Below are 20,618 nucleotides of genomic sequence, written 5' to 3'. Positions count from 1 at the left end.
CCATTGTGGAATTGGGTGATGATGATGGCACAAGTGAGAAATATAGTTTGTTTTTATCTTCAGCACATTCATGTCTGAATTGCTTAAATTCCCACATGTCATTATTACGTGAGTCTGAGGACCAGACCCAGGGGTCAGGGCTGATTCAGAGTCAGCTGTCACTATGCAATAGGGAATAGGCTACTATTAATTTCATGACCAAAGCCACAGTTGGTGCTCTGCTTTAACGAAGACGTAGGCCATTATCTTGACCTATCGAATTAAATTTCCGGACCTATGCCAGCGCCTAAGGCTGTCAACCAGCCGGCATTTGGCTGATTTGACCTCTGGGGGCATGGAAACCTAAGTTTACAGTTTGAACTGTCGAGGCTCCCTCCCTGCACCGGTGTGCGTTCAGCCAGTTAGTTGAGAGGTGAGATAGCCTTGCCTCTTCACTCTCGGCTATATTTAACGGTCTCTCTGGCCATACAAGGACTTGACTGTGGCTTCGACATTCCGCCGAGCGCCAACATTATTTTTGTTGTGTAGACGGCAGCCCTGTCCACTGCGTCCGCACCTTCTTGTGGCTTTGCGTGGATTTCAAGGCTTGGTTGCTAGCACCCGGAGTTGGACAACTTATAGCGCGGCTTTCAGCGGCTCAAAGTCACTTTGGACTAGGTGAGAAAAAATATGATTAATTATGTTGCCCTGACTAATAATGGAAGAATGATTATTTCTAAAATGATAAACATTATGTCTATGATCAAGTGATGGAACATGAAATATATTGAACCATTCAGCTGGCTAATATTAGCCTACTGTGTGGCTGTCAGTTTTGATCTCGTCCACTGATATTATTGTGCATGTTGAATGTGAATGCATGTACTGATGGAAGAGGAATTCCATATTCACAGGCTCTTGAGAAGAAACTGGTTATCTAGGCCTACATATTCCCATTAGCAAACCCTCTAACGTAAATTTGCATATTTCTCATGTTCTCATATGACAAAAAATATATAAATATAGCATACATTTATTTCTAAATCTTTGATCATAATGAACATCACATTGACAAGAAATTGATTAACAAACTCTCAAAAAGTAGTTAATGGAGCTACACTAGCATCTAAAAAGAAATCTTGGAGAATGTACTTAAGCAATCATAAATCACAACTTAGTCCATCCATCTTTTCAAGCAATAATAATAATAAATGTTTAAAATTGCCTGTCTATTGACAGAGGTCCTGTCTGGTAATGCCACTGATCAGTATTCTCCATTACCAGTGAGAGAAGCATAGGTTTCAGGTAGTTTGTGGATACAGTTTTGGATTGGGAAGACCGTGCAGGATGTCAGGATCATTGCCATTCTATCAGAAACACCACCGACACTATGATCGTGGATATCGTAGTCGGGAGACCCAGTCTGCTATCAGCCAATACCAGCAGAGCTCCAGCAGCTACTCCGCCCACAGCAAGAGCAGCTCCAAGGGGTAAGAGGGTGTAATCCAGCAGGGCATGGACCCTCCCCGAAACTCAACTCCCATCTCATAATTCTAGTCAACTCCCTAAACATGCATCGACCTTTCCTATCCACTTCAGAGACTACACCTTCCTTAAATCGCTATATTTCCTTCCTACCCAAATCTCATATACCCCCTCCTTTTACCAGCACCCCCAGAACCCTATCCCTTTACAAAAGATAACAACAAAGCCTTAATATGTCTGTGAATACTGCATGTCTGCATGTGAATTCCCTCTGTGCTGCTCATATGGTGCTGTCCTACCTCACTGCTCCCCTAATCAAGCTCCTGTCCGACCTATAGTAAAGGTGGTAATTCATATTATGGGTCTGGTGTTTAGCTAAACCTTTGTGTTGGCAGGTTTGTCTTTGATTTGCTTTTCATTGATCTTCCATGGCATTCTAGCAGATGCTAAAGCAAGTAGCTGATTGGGTTGCTTTGATGAGGGAGTGTGGTGTTGTGTCTTGTTATGGTATATGCACACAGTGAAATATTAGTCCCTGATATGTGTGCAGATGCCAGTGGATTATATGTTGTGGTTACAGTTTATATACTTACCTTGATTTTGTGCATGTAACTTTTGCATATGTTTTTTTATTTATTTATTTATTTTTATTCAAATGTTAAGCTTTGTCGCTTTACCACTCATACATACACACACTCATATGCATAGCCACACCACCACTGTGTTGTTGCCCACTTTTTCCATATATCACTTTGGTATTTATAGAGTGGAGCATCTGGTTAGTGAAGAGATTTGTTTCAATGCTGTCTAAGTGAATCTCTGAATTTCCTTTGAGTGACAGCACATCTTTTCTTTGTAGCCTACTCATTGTCTAGAAAGTTAATTCTTTGCCTGCATTGTTGTACCAGATTAGCTTTTTTAAAATTGACAGTTCATTCCCCTGTCCCCATCTAAACCAGGGATGGTAAACACCCAAGGTGCTGAAACGATTAGAACATAAGTGGTCTACTGTGACATAATATTTATAACACTTCCATATGTCTGGGCGACAGATCCCATTTCCTTCTTGCACATGGCTAATTATTTTTGGCTGTTTAGAAAAGCTTTCTAAAGGGTTGTAGTTTCTGAAAAGTAAAATTGAGCTGAAATATAGCAGAATAAAGGTAATATATTTTTGAATGAACATGTACAACGATAACTGTATAGTCAATATTAATGTAAGGCAGGTGTTTTAAAAGAAAGGTCCAGTGAAGTTAATATTCTATCGGTTCATAATCCTTTAACAATGGATATTTATTTTGGCAGTTGGCACATAATTAAAAATTGAAAAAACAATCAGTTGGTGAGAGTCAATGCCAGTGCCAGTGAGAGTGGATATGGAATTAACATCTATTTACAAGGTCTTTCTGGTTGACAGTTTTAGCTGGTGTCTTTTTTATAGATTCAGTTGACTTTAATAGTGTTTCCCTTTACCCTCCTGTCACCTCAGCCTTGAACCTAGATAGAGTGTCAAAGAGCAGTGAAAGCTCTTAAGGTCTGATCTGGTCATGGACATATAGACATGGAGGACCATAGGACATGTCAAGTCATCATTCCTGCTTCTTTACTGGGACAGGTCAGACAACAGAGTGCTATAAATTAAGATCTGGACAATAATTGGGATGCCTGGATTTATTTTGACAATATGAGAACGAATATTACTTTCACAGGCAGCGTTCATGACCCTTAAGACATATTTTTTTGGCTCAGTCTTTGTATTACTCAGTGTCAGATTTGAGCATTAGCTTTAGTTTATTAAGAACTGAAACATAATCCTAAATGTAACAAAGGAGACACATTGAGCATTTGTTGATATTGCATGATGCCCTGAAGACATTGTGTCAGCTGTTAGGGAGTTCGTTCCATGTTGTGAATGGGCGCTTAAGAATTCTGGCGTTCCCATGGTGAAAGGAGAGCTCCTGTACTCATGAATCATAATGATCCATCATGAAGCATTCCGACCTGAGTCTGGAAAGGGAGACGGTCTTAGGGGACCATGAGGGTCAGGGCCCTGTTCTGTTGTGGAGAGGTGGTAAGAGTGGCAGTCTCCTCCAGCCCACCTGCTGCCATACCTCTGTGCTTCTAACTGATCCTGATGGATACACTTTGGGGAGCTGCTGGATTATTGTGGTATGGCATTGTAACGTTTCCTGGTCTTGTTTGCTGCAGAGATTGTGACACAAAGCTTAAGGGGAATTTGCAAATGGAACATGTGAATGAAAATCTGAACTTGACTCTCTATAGTCATTGTTATTATAGGATGGTTTCATGTGAATCAGGGGCCTCAGATTATAATTGGAAGTACTTACCTACCTTTTGAAATATTCCTGATCAGGAATTGTATAAAATGTTTTCACAACACTGCTTATATTGTGATTTATCTCATTGCGCTATTGTAGCCTACATATTCTTCCATTTAGGACTCTGTTGGGGACATACACATACACAAATGATCAAATGACCCACTCAATCACCCACACACACACAGACACAAATATAGATAGATAGATAGATAGATAGATAGATAGATAGATAGATAGATAGATAGATAGATAGATAGATACTTTATTGATCCCCAAGGGGAAATTCAATATGTGTACTGACATTCCAATAGTTTGTAATTTACCTCTGATGCATCTTAACAGTTTCAGTAGGCATTTAGTATTTGTAACCCTCATTGATGTGTGTATGTGTCAGAGAGAACAGAGACATGTGTGGTGGTTGTGAGGTTGTGTGGCCATGGTTGTGAGAATAAAATATGACCTTGGATAGCAACAGTTATTTGTTATATTTCAATTAAGACTGAATTAAAGGATTATTTCAACTTACTCTGTCAGCTGGTGATGATCAAATGTTTTTCTCTCGGTCTGTGTTAAAGCATATTTGACATTCAGAGAACTATTGATGTGATGATTGATTGGGTTTCATGTCTTTGAGAGCACCAGTCAACTGAGGGCACTAACTCTTCGCTACTTCACCCGATTAATTCTGAATAATTCCTCCATCTTCATTCCTTGATTCTCCTCCACCTTTGGCTGCTAAAGCTTCCAACCCCATTCCCCTCTTCCCATTCACCCTACAAGATGTATTTTCCATGTATGCACATTATACATACCAGTGTACACCAGCACATGCAGTATGATCATATGCTATGTACCACTGTAGTCTTGCAGCAACCTTCTCTGCTCTGGATGAGAGCAGACTGAGTCCACTGCCCAAGCGGGCGAAGCCCACCTACCTGGCCATGGATAAGGAGAACCAGATCATCGGCTATGTAGTGCCCATCTTCAGGGGCAGGTAATGACCACTGCAGGGGCTGGCTGCTTACTGAAGCCAGCAGCTTCCAGTGTAATTTCGGACTTACAGGGAAGCTACACCAGGCGCGTAACTGAAGCGTTCCGTTCATGACTCGTAAAATCCATTTTAGAAGAATGGTCTATTTTTTTAAAATGTACCTGCCACTATCACGTCTGGTGAGGCTACTTCCATTGATTATAGTGGAAGCTAACTGTTACAGCAGACGCAACGTGAATGGAACACTTCAGTTATGTGCCTGGTGTAGCTTAGCCCTTAGAGGTGGCAGAAAGCCAGAGAGTCATTTCCTCAACTTCCAATGTTGACCCCAACCCCCTCACCCCATCCCATCTTGCCCCTTCCACCCCAGTCAGGAGTATGCAAGTGGGCTTTCGGACACGGAGGAGGCGCGCCTAAAGGAGAGCTCGGGCTACATGGCGCGCCGGGGCCTCTTCACCAGCGGCGTGGAGATGGAGCGTAGCGAGCGCAGCGAGTACACGTCCCGCCGCGCTGTCATGAGGGACTCTGCCGAGCGCATCTCGCTCACCAAGAGGGTCAGTTGTACGCCGCAGCTGCCAATCAGCCGGCAGATCCCCCACACATGCTAATCCTCCACGACAGTGACCGAGTCATTCACAACACCGCAGGGCAGGGGTCAGTTTCCATGACAAGAGCCTTTAATAAGGCTCAGACTTAAAGAGAGGGGTTAACTTTAGCTTCTTCCCCATGTGCCAGCTCCCTGGCTCCTCTCATTTAGGAGGGCATTCTGGTACTCCCAGAGGCCCAGTCTCGGCTGTTGGCAGTGTCTCGGATAGCTGGTTGTCTTGGGACTTGTTGTTGGTACTGTGTGTTAATGACCACAGGGTGTCTTGAAGGAGGTGATGATTCCTGTGGCCTTGAATAGACATACGAAACCAAGACACACATATGTACACACAGACATCCACACACACATACTTACAGTACACACAGTTTATCACTGTTACTGTTATTGTCACTGTTACGCTGTCTGTTACACTGTTACACTGTTGCACTGTTACTAGACAGTATATAAAGGACAGAAAGAGACAGCATTCAGGTCTCATACAATATATGTAAATGCATTGTGCTTGTTTAATGCATTGTGAATTTTGAATGGTGATTCCTGAATTCCTGAAAGAATGCTGAATGGCCTGTGCAGATTGTGCATGGTTAGTTTTGTATGCAGCGAGTGAAGGATTATGACTGGCCTGCCCCCAGATCCATGAAAACGAGGAGTACCACAAGCGTATGAACGAGGACAACCTGATGCATACCCCCGAGTTTGTGATAAAGCCGCGCTCCCACACTGTGTGGGAGAAGCAGAGTGTGCGGCTCCACTGCACTGTGTCTGGCTGGCCTGAGCCCCGAGTGGTCTGGTGAGTCTAGGGGCCCAAAAATGCATGAGCCCTACCTATCCCCAACACACACACGCTCACACAGAAATACACACGCACGCGTGCACGCACACACACACACACACACACACACGTACACACGTGAGCAGTGCTCATATTTTTAAAGCGTAAACATAGATATAAACTTAAAACAGAATGTTCTCTCTTCTCCTGCCCTAACATAAATGCCCCACCTCTGCTCTCCTTGTGCTTTATGTCATCTTTCCATTTTTCCATTTGAATATGATGTCCACTCTCAGCTCAGTGCCATCAACACTGTAGAGAGACACTGTCAGTATCGATGTCCTCTGTTCCTCGTCATGTCCCTTTCTCTTCGTTCTTATTTTCCTGGCTTCTCTTTTTCTCCCCTGCCTCTTTCCTCCGCTCACTCTCTGTCCTCAGGTATAAGAACAATGTCAGCATTGACCCTATGTCGGACCCTGGGAAGTACAAGGTGGAGAGCAAATACAATGTGCACTCCCTGGAGATCAACAGGTATTACTCTACAGAAATACTCTTTTCTGATTGGCTGGTGGGGTGGCTATTAATGTCTGAATAACAGGACACCTACTATGTATGAAATAGATCTGGTAAAAAGTTTAATCACCGTTCCATATCAATGCTTACAAATGGTAACTATAACAACCCCACCTCAACCCCAAACATACAAACATACAAAATATAGATCTATACCATCTAAACTGAGGTCTGAATAGTCTGGGTCATTTTACTGCCCACCTTATTCCAGCATTGCTGTTGAATTCTAGGCTCAAGAGCCGCACTGTTTCTTTTTGCTCTTGTCGATAACAATGAGGACATCTAAAAATACCTACAGAGGAGACACACTCACACACACACAAGGGACATTCTTTCTCAGGCCAGCTACTGCTGTGCCTTATTATAGAACTCTGCCATCAACCACAACTGATATACACAACTCCGCCCACCACATATTTATATACAATAGCATTATACCCTCACACAAAAAACACAAACCCACCATGAAGGCAGAATGGCCAATTTTGTGATACTGCATTACCAGTGATGGAACGCAAGCCTGTGAATTACTGTAATGCCAATCCCCCAGCACCTGGCTGTCATGACATCACTTCACAGGCTATTTATTCCTCAGCATGCTGGGCTTGGATTCAGGGAACTCTTTTCAGTCTCAGCACACATGCTTTGGCATGATTTAAAGTGTGTGTGTGTGTGTTTGTGTGTGTGTGTGTGTGTGTGTGTGTGTGTGTGTTAATTATTTATTTTTAACTGTTTTAACTCTGTTTTCAGTATGAATATGTGTGTAGTTTATGTGTATGAATTACTGTGTGTGTGTGTTTGTTATGTTTTATGTTAAACAGTGTTCCTATGATTGTCAGTATTAATATATGCAGTTTATGACTATGAATTACTATGCTGCTGTGTGTGTGTGTGTGTGTGTGTGTGTGTGTGTGTGTGTGTGTGTGTGTGTGTGTGCGTGTTGCCCCTGTGGTGGTACAGTCTGCATGTCTTGTCCCTGTTGGTCACGTGGACCTCTCTCCTTTCAGATGTGACTTTGATGACACGGCACAGTATCGCGTGTCGGCCATGAACAGCAAGGGCGAGCTCTCTTCCTTCGCCTCAGTCGTCGTCAAGAGTAGGTCTCTCAGTCCCCTGGAGCAGCCCACTAGGCTGTCCACCATCACAAGGAACATATCTGACAGATAATATAATACACCGTTAATAGAAAGTTGCCTTAAAGCATGCAAACCTTTTCATTTAGAACCAAGACACAGACCCAGCCCTGCTGGCAGTAACTCAACTTTAGGGCACATTTTAGAATTTAGCTCACACTAAAGCACATTGCATGCTTATTAATGTTCAAGCTCAAGTTTAACGTTTATTGTCATATGTAAGCTAGTGTACCAGGTATAATAAAATTCTTACTTCAATGTCTCTTCACATACTAGAAAATTAACAAATCACCATGCAATAAAAATAAATTCTTAATAATTAATATTGATGTTGGTTAATACACACTGGCTATGTCCTTGAGAAAGACATGGTGAGATTAATTTACATGATAATGAAATGGCATGGCATATGAGTCGGCACTAGTTTCCGTTAAGAATTTGACAGTTGTTGTTTTCTGAAGTCTTGACCATAAGTTTCTTAAACCTTTATATGTGGTCCTCTTTCTGTATAGGGTTCAAAGGTGAATTTGAGGAAGACTTGCCAACTCCCAGTCAACGTAAGTTTTAATAAATGACAGCTTTCTGCTCACTGCATTTATGTTGATTTGCTTTCATTCTGATTAATTTTATGTGACTTCACATTGAGAGCACACAGAGTATAGATACAAATGATCCAATGATATGTGCTTCAGCTGACCAGTGCTTCTGCATTGAAATAGTGACCTTTGCGCCATCAATGTGAAACCCACTTAGAGGGGCAAGGGGCTGACATGAGCTAACATGCTAAATCTGTCACGCTAACGGCTGATTTTGTCTTTTGTCCGCTGGATGCAGAAAAGGCAAACTCCGAACCAGGTAACTGAGCGGTCACGCTCTGCTGGGTGAACGCTTCTTTGGTATTTCTGTGTCGTTTATGTGACCTCTTTGTTCTGTGTTTGGTGAAAACTGAGAATTTCTTCTTCCTCTTGAGTGAATGCAAGGATTAAAGTTCTCCGTCATAGGACGGATTTCCGTCAATTTGATTTTAGAAATGTCATATTTGAGATCGATGCAGATCCGATGAGAAAAAAAAAGGAGGGGGGGGGGGACTGTCACCTTTGCTTTTCCTTTTTTAAGGCAACTACAAATATTAGGTAAATGTTTAAAGACCTAATGTTCTTGAGAACTTTCTGTGTCTCAATCCTATACGGCCTACGTCAGCCATGAGTTTCGCTTTGTATGTTGTAGCTACACACTTGTCTCGGGCATTTGCTTAAAAAAAAGAACACGTATGGAGGACTATAACGGTCTAAAAGTTGGATTATAGTGACACAATCGAGACAGCTGATGAGGTTGGCCAATCCGTTTAACTTTTTTGGATATGATATTGTGAGCTCTATGTGCGAATTCGGAGGCGGTGTTCTTTCCGTGCATCAATGTAGACACTTACTATCGCGAACTCTTGTCAGGGGAGGTCATTCATTTTGGGTGTCACCTATGACTTGAACAGATAGCCTGCTATGCCACCCGATGTAGGCTACTATTATTGTTACAGTTTTTAATCAATGCAACTTAACATTATGTGTAAAGCGACGCAATATAAACCGTAGCCTATGCAATTTATTATCCCGTCTGTTATGACATACACAATAGGTTGTGAGTGTATGTTGACAAAAAATAACCATACAATTAAAATAGTCAACTTAAAACTTTGCTATAAAATATTATTAATTTATAGCACAAAACCATAACCAGTGGGCCTACCAGAACCTCGCATATTAGCGTCATGATTTGTGTGCGTCTATTTGGCAAGGCCACTAGCTGTCATGGATGCGTTGTTGCTAAAGGAAGGCAGGTGTCAAAAGTAAAAAAATAAATGCAGATGGGCAGCTGTTGGAAACGGGGGAGAACTAACAAGCCATGGTGTAAAGAAATTAAAGTGCCAGGAGTTTGCTTTTGCGCGGTTCGCTGCAAGAAAATTGTTTATGGATGCAATAGGAAAACGTTTTAGCACGCCACCAATCAGAAGACCGCCATAAGGTTAACGTTCGTGCACTTCAGGACATCTTCCCTACCTGGTGCAACTAGCCACCACGACAGAGGTAGGCTACGTTTATCTATGGCTGACCGTTTTTACGTTTAGAAAGTAGGCTACGCATGTTCTTTCATAGCGCAACACGACCTGTCCTTAACCATATCGCAACCTCTTGTCAACCTTATACAATCTGTTGCTGAAGACAAAAGCGCCGTCTCCAGATTGTCGTTACAAATGCGCAGACCTCCTGCATGAGCACACACAGTATTGCTGCTCATTGGAAAACTGAGTTGTCTGTAAAACTCAAAATTACCATGTTATCATTAAATGCGGATGAGGCAACAAATGGAAATATGAACAATATCTAGAATGTTCTGATTTGTTACTTTGATGAGGAAATGGGAAGTCTTGCAAACTTGATTTTATAGATTTTACTTGGTGTTGAATTGCATATTAACAAGAAAAAAATCTCCCCTTTAAACACTTTTGGCCTGAAGTAATTAAATAAGAGTGTGTTAAAGCCTTTCTACAATATTGCTGCAGTAGAAAAGAACAGCAATGGCTAATCAGCAATGGTCAGGGATGATACTAAAATATATTTTTGTTCATCAGGAAAACTCAATCTCAATCAAGAACACTCTCAATTCGCCTTATTCACATGGCGGCCATTGGCGGCTAAAACGAGGCTACAGGGTACACAAACCATAGGATTGTTATCTTCTATGCATTCACCTGTAGGTGGCATTAATTATATAGTAAGTGTACCCTGTAGCCTCGTTTTGGTTTAAACAATGGCCGCTGTGTGAATAAGGCGAATACTCCCTTTACTTTGCTGTTTGCATCTTTTTGTACATTAAAAACCAATAGGTCGCGACCGCAAAAGGGGTGCTATCTCTATAGGTAGATATGAACAACGTATGACTTATGGCCTGAAAAAAGTTCAGTCAAACGATTTTTTTTCACTTTAATCCCTGTGAATGTTCATGTGCATGGTCGGTCTCTGTCTAATATTTTTCTCTCCACTCTTTTAAACTGAAATGTTCCTGTATTTTAAATAAAAAATATAAATGTATCTCTACATTACTATGCTATGCATTATTGCTGCTCAAAAAGTCTTACAGTTAAAGTTATTTATAGTTTAAATGACTGCTACGTTGTCAATGAGTAAAGATCACCTGATCTACACAACTTTTGCACCTTAGTGATTATTTAAAATACACTAGTCTAAAATACAGTCCACACTGATCTAGAAAGAGTGCAGCATGATTCTAGTCTGTTGTTACAGTAAGTCATGCTGTCCTAACATGCCTCTTATGGGATTGACTTGCGTAGTGTAGCCCTGCAGATGATACACATAAGCAGGCCTAGTGTGTGTTTATATACGTGTCTGAAGAGCAAAATGTTTGTGTGTGTGTGTGGGTGGGTGTGTCTGTGTCTGTGTCCATGTCCGTGGGTGTCTGTGTATGTGTGTGTGTGTGTGTCAATGTAAGATTGTGAGTACTGTTTTGTAACATTTTGTTTATACGTTGTAATGTTCTTATGTGATGCTAATGTATGCATGGAGACAGTCCATGTCCTAAATACTGCACATGATGTCTTTCTCTTGCACACTGCACATGATGTCTTGTGCTGCACACTGAATAACCTCTACAGGGTCCACTGGTGTCTCTGGGTGTCTCCGAGCTCTTCACACTTCCCTAGTCCCGTTGTACTGTATGTGTGTGCCCAGAAGAGCCATGTCTCTGTGATCTCCGAGCCTGCCATTCTCCTCCTCTTGTGTCCGTCACACCTGACGTGCTGCCCATTTTCTAAGGCTGCTGCTGACCAGGTTGGTGGCAGCCTGACGGGATCGGATCCCTAGTAGTGATCTGATTCCTCAGGGTTCGCCCTGACCAGTGGGCTGGCAGCCTCCTGCCTTGTGCATCGTTTCTGACTGAGAGTTTTCTCATCTGGCAGATGGCTGGGTATGTGAATACGGCATTACCTTTGAGACCCACATTGTGGACAAGTTTGACGTGTCGTTCGGCCGTGAGGGCGAGACCATGAGCCTGGGCTGCACAGTGATCATCTACCCGTCACTGCAGCGCTACAAGCCTGAGATCGAGTGGTACAGAGATGGTGAGGACACAATTATTAAACAGATCTCATTTCGTTATGGTCCTGGTATTTGTCAGATATATTTATCCAAAGCACCTAGCAAGCATATTTTGATAAATAGACTAGTGTTAACTGTGTACTTATACTACCAGTGCATTGTACTGTAATTTTCATCATTATTAAATAGTTTATAGTTGACCAGTCAGTCATTTCAAGTGATGTACAATTAGAAGTTAGTGACAGAGTGGACACCATATGTTTAGCACCATATGTTATCACAGAATCATGATAAAATAAAAAGTCCTCCTCAAATGGAGATGGAAGGCTAATGTATTGATGGATCTCTATAATTGATAATTTCCTCAAAATAATTCCTCAAATATTTTTTTTTGTTGTAGAAATACCCACTTTCCTTCCACCACCAAAACACACACACCAAGTTACCAAAAGCTGGTTTCCATGGTAATCTCAGTGCACTCATCCACAACATACGTATTTCACTTGACAGGCGTAATGTCACTATCTGACAATCAGTCGACTTGGGTGCGATTCCTAAACCTGCCATTGCGAGTCTGTGCCACTTTGGATAAATGCGTCTACTAAATACCAGGCAACTTTAACTTTAACTTTAATCTTGAGCTAGTTTCTTTCTGTAGTGACGTGTCTAATTTGGTAAAATACCTTCTGTTCTGTTTAGTTCTCTGGGTGAGAATGTGTCTTTGGATAAAAGCATCTGCTCAGTACCAGGCAACTTTAACTTAGCTCTCTGGTTGCTACTGTGTCTTTTTTCTCCTCGATGCAGACAAGCTGCTGACTCCATCCAAGTGGGTTCAGACGCATTGGAGTGGAGAGAGAGCCACGCTCACACTCACACACCTCAACAAAGAGGACGAGGGCCTGTACACTGTCCGCGTCATCACCAAGTCCGGATATGAATCACACTCTGCCTACGTCTTCGTCAGAGGTGAGAAACACTCGAAAAAACATGGGTCCCTTCTCATGTCTTGCGTTATCTATCCATAATTTATTTGTTGCCATCTCTTCATTGCACCTAAATTCCTCCTTCTTCAACTGTGAGATTTCAACTTAGACTGTAGACTTTTCTTTAATAACAAGTAAACCCATGTGAGGAAATCTGACTGAAACCCAATTTAGTTGAAATTATTATAGAAATATTATATGAATATATTATAGAATTATACTATAAACACTACATTTATGGTGTTGTCCCAGCAGGACTGTCAGCTGATGGTAGTGAATTGGAAATGATAGAGAGGAGTGGGGGATATTGTTCCTGTGTGTTAGTAGCGGTCTTGAGTAACAGTAGACATTGGGTGAAGAATAATGTCCAGGTGAGGGGCTGAAGAACAGAGCAGTGAGGAGATGAGGAGGCCTGAGGAAGACAACTGAGAAGAGCCATTGGGGAAGGAGAGGTTGAGACAGTATATTTGCAAGGGCACACAAGCAAGGTCTGAATTGGCTCCAATATAGGTCTGGCAGTGTGTTAGTGTGTGTGTGTGGTGTGTATGAATGTGGGTCCACATGAAAGGTGAGTACAAGCTTGAAAGAGTTGATCCGTTATATCTTAATCTGCCCCCCCCCCCCCCCCCCCCCCCACACACACACACACATGATCCCTTTGCTTCTCGGGGATGGAAAAAACTGTTGATCACGTTTGTCCCATTCACAGTAAGTGACCTTTTACTTCCTGCATCACTCCGGCTCTGTCTCCCACACAATATAAAGCCGAGAGGGATCTGTTGTCCTTGCCAAGAATGTGATGTCAACTAATCACAGCTGTGTGGTGTCAAGGTTCAGAAATAAAGGAGGGCGATACAAAGAGATATATAAAGAGACTGTGTGTGTGTGTGTTCGAGGGAGAGTGAGATAGTGAGAGGTGATCTACAGAAGGTTAGACTGTTTCCTGGCTGTTGGCAATGTGCACTGTGGACTGTACATGAGAAATTGTAGACACAGTAATGTATCCATACACAGTCATACAGTACCAAGAAGGACTGTGCACGTGAATGTGCTGGTTGATCGCCAACATCCCCCAACACACACACTCACACACACACACACACACACACACAGTACTGCTAAAAGCAGAAATAGTACCAAAGTGTAACTAGACACCTAACGGCACCCTTAAAGGCACCCTCCAGTGGACGCTGTGACACGATGTATGTGTATGAGGTCTTATGTGTATTGATTTAGTTGTATGGGTGGGTGGATGGGTTGTATATTCACACATATGTTGTATGTTTATGTGTTATGTGTCTTCATCATATGTGTAATCTAATGGGCGTACATTCCTTATGCGATTTCTGTGGGTAATTTGAAGTACATAATTGTGTATTATATTTTATAGTGGTATGTTTTATAGTATGTGTCAGATAGTTGTGAGTTTTTAGAATCTGCATGTCTGTTGATCACATGGGTATTCCTCTGTGTGGCAGATTCCGATGCGGAGGTGGAAGGCGCCCCTGCGGCTCCTTTGGATGTGGTGTGCCATGAAGCCAACAAGGATTACATCATTATCTCCTGGAAACAGCCCGCTGTGGATGGTGGTAGCCCAATTATGGGTTACTTTGTGGACCGGTCAGTTCCAAAAGACAACACCCACTGTACCACACCACATACCCTGCGGTGTTCAATATTCTAAGTCCAAGTGTAGGCCCGCCCTGGGAAATCTTGAGTACATGCAGTCAAAATATTCCCTCTTAAAAGTATAAAACAATCTTTGTGAACATGCAAATGAATGAAAATGCTGTCTTGAGTAGTGCTCAGTTAATAATAACCTTTGCCGTTGCCATGACAGATCCATAATTCATGCTCTCATACCATCCTCTCATGTATCTCAACACTATCCATTAACCTTTCTGTGAACCCCCCCGTCTCTCATCTCCTCCATAAGGTGTGAGGTTGGCACCACACACTGGATCCAGTGCAATGACACCCCGGTAAAGTTTGCCCGTTTCCCGGTCACTGGACTGGTGGAGGGCCGCAGCTACTCATTCCGTGTGCGCGCCGTCAACAAGGCTGGCATGAGCCACCCGTCCCGCGCCTCTCTGCCTGCCGCCGCCATGGACCCCTCCGACCGCGCTCGCAAAGGTACCCCCGAAACCCCGAAAGTCCACCCAAATCGGTCTCACTCTTTTTACTCGCCATGTTGTCGGGTGGAATTTGTCCCTCAACTTTAAACATGCTCCTTGCTTCTCCTTTCCCTCATACCTGAACTTTCTTTGACTGAATCCTCTTCGCTCCCTGTGCTGTAGGCACTTCTGCCCCCTGGACTGGCCAAATCATTGTTACAGAGGAAGAGCCATCAGGTTAGATGCTACATCAGTTTAATAACAATTACGGTACTCATTCACTGCGTTTGTCATTGAGCCTGGTGTTGAAAGCAATGTGTAGCATCTGAAATGTGACAAATCTCTCTCTGGGGCTTTCATTCAGAGGGTGTGGTTCCCAGCAAACCATGTGACCTAACTATTACTGAGGCAACAAGGAACTATGTGGTCCTGAGCTGGAAGCCTCCGAGTGAGAAAGGGGAGGGTGCTATGTACTATGTGGAGAAGGTAAGCGACATGCGGAAAAAACAACAAACACTGTATTCCACATGGTTCTAAAATACTATATCAGTACTATATCAACGACGCTGATAATTGGTGGGACTGAAAAATCGGTATAATGATGTCATGATATTTGTTGATACAGATGCTGCTGTCTCGATACAGCATCAAAAAACTAAAAGCATAAGAGACAACAGAAAAGGTCATTTTAAGTTTTAAAGTTAAAGTTAATTGTCAGATTTGAAACAGAATTATGCAATTTTACTTTTAAGATCCTCAATTGAAATGTTTTTAAGATGTGCGATCCTTAAGGCTTTGCCTTCTCTAATATATAGAATAATTAAGAACAGCTGTCAGAGTGAATTCTCTTTTGGACATGGCCATTATTCAGAATCAACAGATATTGCGATATGTGTTGTATCATGACAACTCTTGTATTGTGAGGTTGCAGGTAAAATGTGTCTTTGTTTTCATTCAGTCTGATAACACTGGGTGTGTCTTAGTGTATCGTAGGCACAGACAGCTGGCAGCGCGTCAACACAGAGATCCCCGTGAAGTCTCCTCGCTTTGCCCTGTTCGACCTGGCTGAGGGGAAGGCCTACATGTTCCGTGTGCGTGCCTGCAACTCGGCAGGTGTGGGAGAGCCATCTGAGCACACTGAGGCCACCACTGTTGGAGACAAGCTAGGTGAGTTACGGTGCCAGAGCACAGCTACTTCATAACATCAGCTTGATGCTACATTGCTTGATGGTGTGACGTAGGTGTGAGTAGGTGGCCTGTATTGTATCTGGCAGGATGATTTTGTGCACATCGCCTATAGGCCACAGTCATAGGACATCATGACCTCAGAAATGATCATAAAAAAAAACATAGAAATGTAGAAATGTACAAAATGTTGAAAAGTATATAACACATATAACACACAATATAACTAACCCCACCATACTGTATTCCATTTTTATTTCTGCCTTTAGACATCCCATCTGCACCTGGCCGTGTGGTTCCAACTCGTAACACAGACACCTCTATTGTGGTGTCATGGGAGGCCTCTAAGAACGCTAAAGAGCTGGTTGGGTACTACATAGAGGCTAGCCTTGCTGGCAAAAATGCGTGGGAGCCCTGCAACAACAAACCCGTCAAAGGCACAAGGTACCAGAATATACACACCAACTACACTGCCTTAAGTGCCACTTTGCTAGTCTATTTTGTAACTTGTTATTTTGTGTCCTTTTTGGTCTTCAGGTTTATCTGCCATGGCCTGACAACGGGTGAGACCTATGTGTTCAGGGTGCGTGCCGTGAACGCTGCAGGGCTGAGTGAATGCTCCCAGGAATCTGAGGCCATCGAGGTCAAGGCTGCCATCGGTGAGTTTACTGGAAGATACAGTTTTTGGTCCAAAATGATGATATAATGACAGGTAGAGTTATGGATGAGGGATTTGTTTATGAATCGTGTAGTTGTCTTGGTCCAGATATCCCCGAGATGTCACATTTCTCTACAGGCTGGGTGTGTTTATATCTGCTGTTCTCTCCATCAGTTAGTTGTCTCCTCTCACTTTTCATCTGGAGCGTCCCGAGTCTGTGTGTCACCAGACCACCGATCCTGTCCCAGTGTTTCGTGTTCTTCCACGTCATGGTTTAACCCACGTTCTGCTGCACCGTTCGTAATATCAGGCCTTGTCCACTCTCATAACCGTCCTGCCCACTCAACATGCACCGGAGGCGTGGTCAGGACTTGTAGACTTCCACTAGATTGGGTCGAGTGATCCAAAGTAGCGGTTGGTTACAAAACCAGGTCACCTGCCGCCCATTCCGGTCGTCCCCACACCCCACATCCCATGCAGTCCCCAAACCCCATGGACACCCCCCAGCACCAGCACACCTGTAATACCCTCTGCCATTGTCCCCTGCTCTAATACCACTGTGCACTGCTCCCAGAGGTAGCCCTCACTAGAAAACCTTGCGCCAAGCAGCATGCTCTTTTAGTACCCTATGGAACACAGCTGGTTACTATGCCGATTGACTTTGCTCCGGTCTAACAGTGATAATGAGGAATTTGCATTTCTGCAATGCTAGTTGTGTGATAAGAACACACTTGATAGTGATACACTGTATGGAATAAACTGTAACTGTAGACATAGAATACATAAATCCATATATATGGTATTCATATAAAAATATGAATACCATTGCTATACAATATAATATACTATACTATAAATTTATATATATGGTATAGAAAGAAAAGTCATCCTTCTAGTACCAGTAGTAGTAGTAGTAGTAGTAAGCTATTACCATTGTTTTCAGATGATAGATACCTAGAATTAGACTAAATTGTAGAAAGGTTTATGGTTGAGTGAAATCCATTGGCTATGTAACCAGAAACTGTGTGAATAATTGTTAAGCAAGGGTTGGTGCAAAGTCTGCTTGTGCTATTAATACAAGATGCTAACTCACTCAACACTCACCCCTCACTTTCCTCTGAATTTCACTCCCTGTGTTCTCCCTTTCCCTCATTTTTCACGTCTTATTCATCTTTCCATTATTTCTCTTAGACATCCTTTCCACCCTCCTCTCCCTGTCACCCACTCTCTTTCTTTCTGTCTTTCTTTTTTTTTTCTCACTCTACTTCTTTTTTTCTGCTTGCCTCCAATCTCAGATGTCTCTCTTCAGCCATCTTGTCTTCATTTTGTTTGCTACAACCAGATGAAGACTATAGTGCTCTTTAACTTAGATGCTTCCGTCTCTGTAGCCTAGTGATAATAGATAAACGTGTGGTTTTTGATTTATGGCATTTAATGCTTTCTCAAATGCCTCTGAAATGCTTATAATGTGTCTGTTAGTGATTTCTTCACAGCGTGTGATTTGTGTGAATCTAGATGTGTTACCATGTAATTTACAACTGTGAATGTGTGTATAGCTGTAATTGTATGTTGTGTGAGTAGTGTGTAATCTGTTTTGTGTATAGTACTTGTATATCAGTGCCTAATTTAAGACCTGCTTCTCTCGCTGTTTTCTGCTAACTCCTGTAGGGGGCGGTATTCCTCATGGTGTGTGTCTGGAAACAGGGGGTAATGGGGTTGGACTAACTGTACACAGCCCACGTGGGGGAGGCAGGCATGTGCCCCCCCAAACCCCTCCTGACACCGCGCTAACGCTCAGAGCTCAAACTGCTGACTTGGGGACGGGGGAGGGGGGCCCTCTGGGTCTGCACAGGGCACTCAGTAGAGGCACGGGGCCCAAGAGGGGCAGCGTGAGTTGGGCGGACGAGCTCACTGCTGGCCTGCCCAGGGATGCAAGAAATGACAAGAGCACCCAAACAGGGGCCTTTGAGTTAGGCCCCCAGCTGGGCCTCCAGCAGGGCACGGGGGCTGTAGGAGATGCCAAAGCTGAGCCGGCCCCAGGGCAGGTAACAGAGACACTCCCAGAGCCAGAGACAGACTGGCCTCCCAAACCAAAGGGCAGGGCTCAGACACGTAAGTCCTCAGTAGATGAGTCGTCTGGTCGGGGCAGAGACAAAGCCCGAAGAGACTCGGCAGGTGAGCATCCATGAAAGATGAAAAAAGCCGTCCACTTCTCTCATCAGCAACTCTCTGGATCTTTACTCTTTAAGAAAGAATTCCAAGGAGTTGCATTTTCTGCAAAATTTCATTCTTCTGATTTCAACCTTTTTGTTTTCAGCAATTTTCATTGTCCAATTTCATTTGATTTATTCCAACGGGTTCATCTTTCATTTTATGTTATCCAGCTTCATAAACACATCATATACACTAGCATATATAATTTTGTACATTTGCAACAGATATCCAACATAGTTCTAGCTGTAAAACATAACGTTAGCTCTTTTAATGTGGAAAGCCACAACACAGAATCTTCACTTTAGAAACAAATATGCTGGTAGAAAACCATTTTTGCTTATTTTTACAGCTCAGCACATAAATGTACAGGTAAGGCAGAAAAAAGATGTGGTTCAGTGCTAGTATGTATATAACACTTGAAAGTATGACCTAAGATAAGGTGTTGTAATAACGTGCACTGCTTTAAGTCACATGCTTCAAGCAGTTCACTAGTCACTTACCCAATACCTACAGTGGACCATTGAAGAGTATCTATGTCTAAGTATCTCTTCAGTATCTATGACACATGCGCTACAGCCGTTCACTGGCCACCCTCTCCCTCCTTATTCTTTGATCACTTTTGCAAAACTAGCATGTTTACTCACAAATACTACTAGCCAAATAATAGACAAATACTTCTCAACAAGAGCAGACTACACTCAGACAGAGTAAGTTACCCTGTATTTCGCTTGCAGTGTGTGTGTGCACAGCTAGCCAAACATGAAAGTCCTCAAGGTTTTCACACAACATGTTTATACATAATCCAAAGACAGATATTCACATATAGAGATAAACATTTGCCTGTACATAGCACAATTAGATTAGGGCACAGGCCAAGTATCCAATGAGAACTGTCGACAGTCAGGACAGACAATTAGATGTGCATCACAGATCAATTAAACATCTGTTGTAGACCAGTTACACAGTCTGAACATATAGAACAGCTGCTGTGATGACAGACACCCTGGTGCTAACTGCTCTCCCCAACATCCCAGCCTCCCCTGCGCCCCCCTTCGGTATCTGCGTGCTGGAGTGCGTGAGGGACTCGATGGTGCTGGCCTGGAAGCAGCCCGCTTTCATCGGAGGTGCTGACATCACTGGCTACTTTGTGGACTACCGTGAGGTCGACGGTGGATTGCCAGGGAAATGGCATGAGGCCAACATCAAATCTGTCAGCGAGAGAGCATACAGGGTGAGTCCTTACCAAAAAAGGAAACAGATTCAATATTGCGTGTTTTATTTGCATCAGTTATGTGCTTCAAAGGGACAGTGATTATATTTAGTTGTGTCTTTGTCACATTTTTAGGTGTCCGACTTGAAGGAGAAAGTGAATTACCAGTTCCAGGTTCGTGCTGCAAATATGGCCGGTGTTGGCATCCCATCTGTCCCCAGTGAGGTCTTCAAATGTGAGGAGTGGACCATCGCTGTGCCAGG

General features: G+C 43.0%; 1 protein-coding gene across 2 annotated transcripts in view; it reads left to right on the top strand.

Moving 5' to 3' along the window:
• The first annotated feature begins 505 nt into the window (after positions 1–505).
• The window catches only part of myom1b (myomesin 1b), a 30,111-nt gene continuing 9,998 nt past the window's right edge, over positions 506–20,618 (top strand). Inside the window, exons 1-20 of one of the 2 annotated variants that reach the window (XM_076290455.1) lie at positions 506–657; positions 1,264–1,469; positions 4,669–4,800; positions 5,168–5,351; positions 6,037–6,194; positions 6,615–6,707; positions 7,757–7,845; positions 8,395–8,439; positions 11,853–12,014; positions 12,796–12,957; positions 14,453–14,594; positions 14,911–15,107; positions 15,272–15,325; positions 15,453–15,574; positions 16,072–16,255; positions 16,543–16,717; positions 16,811–16,932; positions 18,600–18,617; positions 20,180–20,376; positions 20,491–20,617. In XM_076290455.1, the coding sequence (XP_076146570.1) occupies positions 1,327–1,469; positions 4,669–4,800; positions 5,168–5,351; positions 6,037–6,194; positions 6,615–6,707; positions 7,757–7,845; positions 8,395–8,439; positions 11,853–12,014; positions 12,796–12,957; positions 14,453–14,594; positions 14,911–15,107; positions 15,272–15,325; positions 15,453–15,574; positions 16,072–16,255; positions 16,543–16,717; positions 16,811–16,932; positions 18,600–18,617; positions 20,180–20,376; positions 20,491–20,617 (2,506 nt within the window). In that variant the 5' untranslated portion in view covers positions 506–657; positions 1,264–1,326. Of the gene's footprint in view, positions 658–1,261; positions 1,470–4,668; positions 4,801–5,167; positions 5,352–6,036; positions 6,195–6,614; positions 6,708–7,756; positions 7,846–8,394; positions 8,440–11,852; positions 12,015–12,795; positions 12,958–14,452; positions 14,595–14,910; positions 15,108–15,271; positions 15,326–15,452; positions 15,575–16,071; positions 16,256–16,542; positions 16,718–16,810; positions 16,933–18,599; positions 18,618–20,179; positions 20,377–20,490; position 20,618 lie in introns of those variants that run through there. The other variant, XM_076290456.1, reaches the window with a different exon arrangement.

This window comes from Alosa pseudoharengus, unplaced genomic scaffold, assembly GCF_046254945.1.
Source record: "Alosa pseudoharengus isolate Yale_2024_CS ecotype anadromous, Long Island Sound unplaced genomic scaffold, YU_APseudo_1.1 YU_APseudo_1.1_scf_18, whole genome shotgun sequence".
Taxonomy (NCBI): Eukaryota; Metazoa; Chordata; class Actinopteri; order Clupeiformes; family Clupeidae; genus Alosa; species Alosa pseudoharengus.
This window is presented reverse-complemented; position numbering and strand designations above follow the sequence as displayed.